The 2,532-nt window shown below is 40.0% G+C and overlaps 1 protein-coding gene across 1 annotated transcript in view; it reads right to left on the bottom strand.

Moving 5' to 3' along the window:
- kcnh3 (potassium voltage-gated channel, subfamily H (eag-related), member 3) overlaps positions 1 to 2,532 on the bottom strand; it is a 163,773-nt gene that overhangs the window by 56,162 nt on the left and 105,079 nt on the right. Inside the window, exon 3 of the mRNA XM_079662628.1 lies at positions 1,236 to 1,277. Coding sequence (XP_079518754.1) covers positions 1,236 to 1,277 — 42 coding nt within the window. The remainder of the gene's footprint in view (positions 1 to 1,235; positions 1,278 to 2,532) is intronic.

Raw genomic sequence — 2,532 nt, forward strand, 5'->3', positions numbered from 1 at the left:
TTCATTGCCAAAGTTTATTGATGGACGGTTATGTTCTTTCTTTTCCATTAAAGCAAATTGTCCATCAGAGGCCCGATGCTTTCTGGGAAATTAGTGAGCAACGAGACGTAATGGTCTGTCGTGAATATCCGTTCACTGCTGTGTACGCATCATTAAAAACTTCTTAATCTAAACTTTTATCGTGACTGATGAGCCTCTCAGAGACGGGCTGTTTCGTTTGACTTCCTGTCAGGAGGCGGGGAATACATCCAGGGACAGAGAGGCGATCTGTACAATCGTTAAGTTGTGTTCATTACTCAAGTCAGCACTGGTGTTGGATAAAGAGAGAACTTATTGAACAACTTGTAACATGAAAAGCATTCATTTGTCTCCATCCTCAAACCATGAGGTAAAAGTACCTTGTACAGGAAGTAGACACGTAATTAACTTAGTACACATTTCTTTTTTCAAGGTAGTAGAATATATATTTGTACGACTTTTATTTGCTGTAGGGATCGAGAAGCCCCTCACTGCAGTGCGCAGTACCACACGCCCCTCCTTCTCAACCTCAAGATCGCCCCTCCTTCTCAACCTTTGAGACACGTGACGGGACGGCCCTCCTTCTCAACCTTTGAGGCACGTGACGGGACGGCCCCTCCTTCTCAACCTTTGAGGCACGTGACGGGACGGCCCCTCCTTCTCAACCTTTGAGGCACGTGACGGGACGGCCCCTCCTTCTCAACCTTTGAGGCATGTGACGAGCTTCACTGATGACGCGTTGCATCCTGTTTCCGGTGTAGCAGTTCTCTTCCCTCCCTTCAATCTAACCCTTCCCTTCCCCCCATCCTAACCCTAACCACTCCCTACCTTTTTACCTAATCCTAATCTTCCTTCCTCCCTCCCAAACCTAAACCCCAAAACCTCTCTTACTGTAAGAAATTAAAATCAATGTTGATATGACGTAATTTAAATTAAATACAGGGTTTTTAATATAAAGCAGTTTTATTCTGAAAAAAACCGGAAGTTCACACTAACTATTAACTTAACACTTTTATTCTGAAAATTCTTCATTTCCGGTTAGCATTAGCATGTGGCTAACGCTTTGAAAACCGTGAATTGAAGGTGAAATGACATGTGATGTTGCACACTAAACACACTGGGATTAACACTTGTTTATTGACGCTTTATCAGGGAATGTTTAAATAACCACAGACATCAGAATTATATATATATTAATATAAGATATAATATGTTACTTTTGTGACTGGGTAAGTACACAACACGGGACTCGGGACGTCACGTGCCTCAAAGGTTGAGAAGGAGGGGCGTCCCGTCACGTGCTCAAAGGTTGAGAAGGAGGGGCGATCTTGAGGTTGAGAAAGAGGGGCCTGTGGTACTGCGCACTGCAGTGAGGGGTACTAAACACTATCTAAAGACTATCATCATTATCGATAAATATGTCGATTATTTTCTGGCATAATCTATTAATCTAAGAACTAAGAAAATAGTGAGAAATATCCATCCCTCACCCTCAAAGTCGAAGGCGCATGTTTTAAAAGCTTTAGTTACTTTTCAGATCGAGATATTACAAACCAAACATGTGATCGAGTATAAAATCAGATTGAATGATGTTGGGTTGAAGATTTAAACACCCAAAAGCATATAGAGCATTTTAAATGTGCTCCACCTGAACCAACTTTAACATAAAAGTTTAATCGCTGTTTCTGCGTTCATAAGTTAATGCTTTAATAAAAAGATGGTCCAGTAATATAAAGAAACAGTCCGTCTCTGACAAATATACAAATAGGATCAAAACAAAAGTCTTGTGGTATGGAGAAAGTGTGCAAGCCTTGACAAATAAATACTTTAACGTTTGCAGCATTTTGTTGATAATACTTAAGAACTTTGCTCAAGTGATATTTTAGAATCAGGACTTCAGTTAATGATCTAAAAATGTATTTCAAATATTTTAAAGTGTTTATCCAACTACTTTAATCTCTTCAAAGTCAATCACAGCTATGCAACAAAAGGCAGGTCCATCCATCAATCCATCATCCATCCATCCATCCATCCATATATCATCCATCCATCCATCCATCCATATATCATCCAATCATCCATCAATCAATCAATCAATCAATCCATCCATCTATCATCCAATCATCCATCCATCAATCAATCCATCCATCCATCCATCCATCCATCCATCCATATATCATCCATCCATCCATATATCATCCATCCATACATCCATCCATCCATCCATCCATCCATCCATCCATATATCATCCATCCATCCATCCATCCATATATCATCCATATATCATCCATCCATCCATCCATCCATATATCATCCATCCATCCATCCATATATCATCCATCCATCCATCTATCCATCCATCCATCCATCCATATATCATCCATCCATCCATCCATCAATCAATCAATCAATCAATCAATCAATCAATCAATCAATCCATCCATATAGCATCCATCCATCCATCTCTCTCTCTCTCTCTCTCTCTCTATCCATTGATCCATCCAATCATCCAT

This window comes from Notothenia rossii, assembly GCF_949606895.1.
Source record: "Notothenia rossii genome assembly, chromosome: 2".
In the NCBI taxonomy this organism is placed as follows: Eukaryota; Metazoa; Chordata; class Actinopteri; order Perciformes; family Nototheniidae; genus Notothenia; species Notothenia rossii.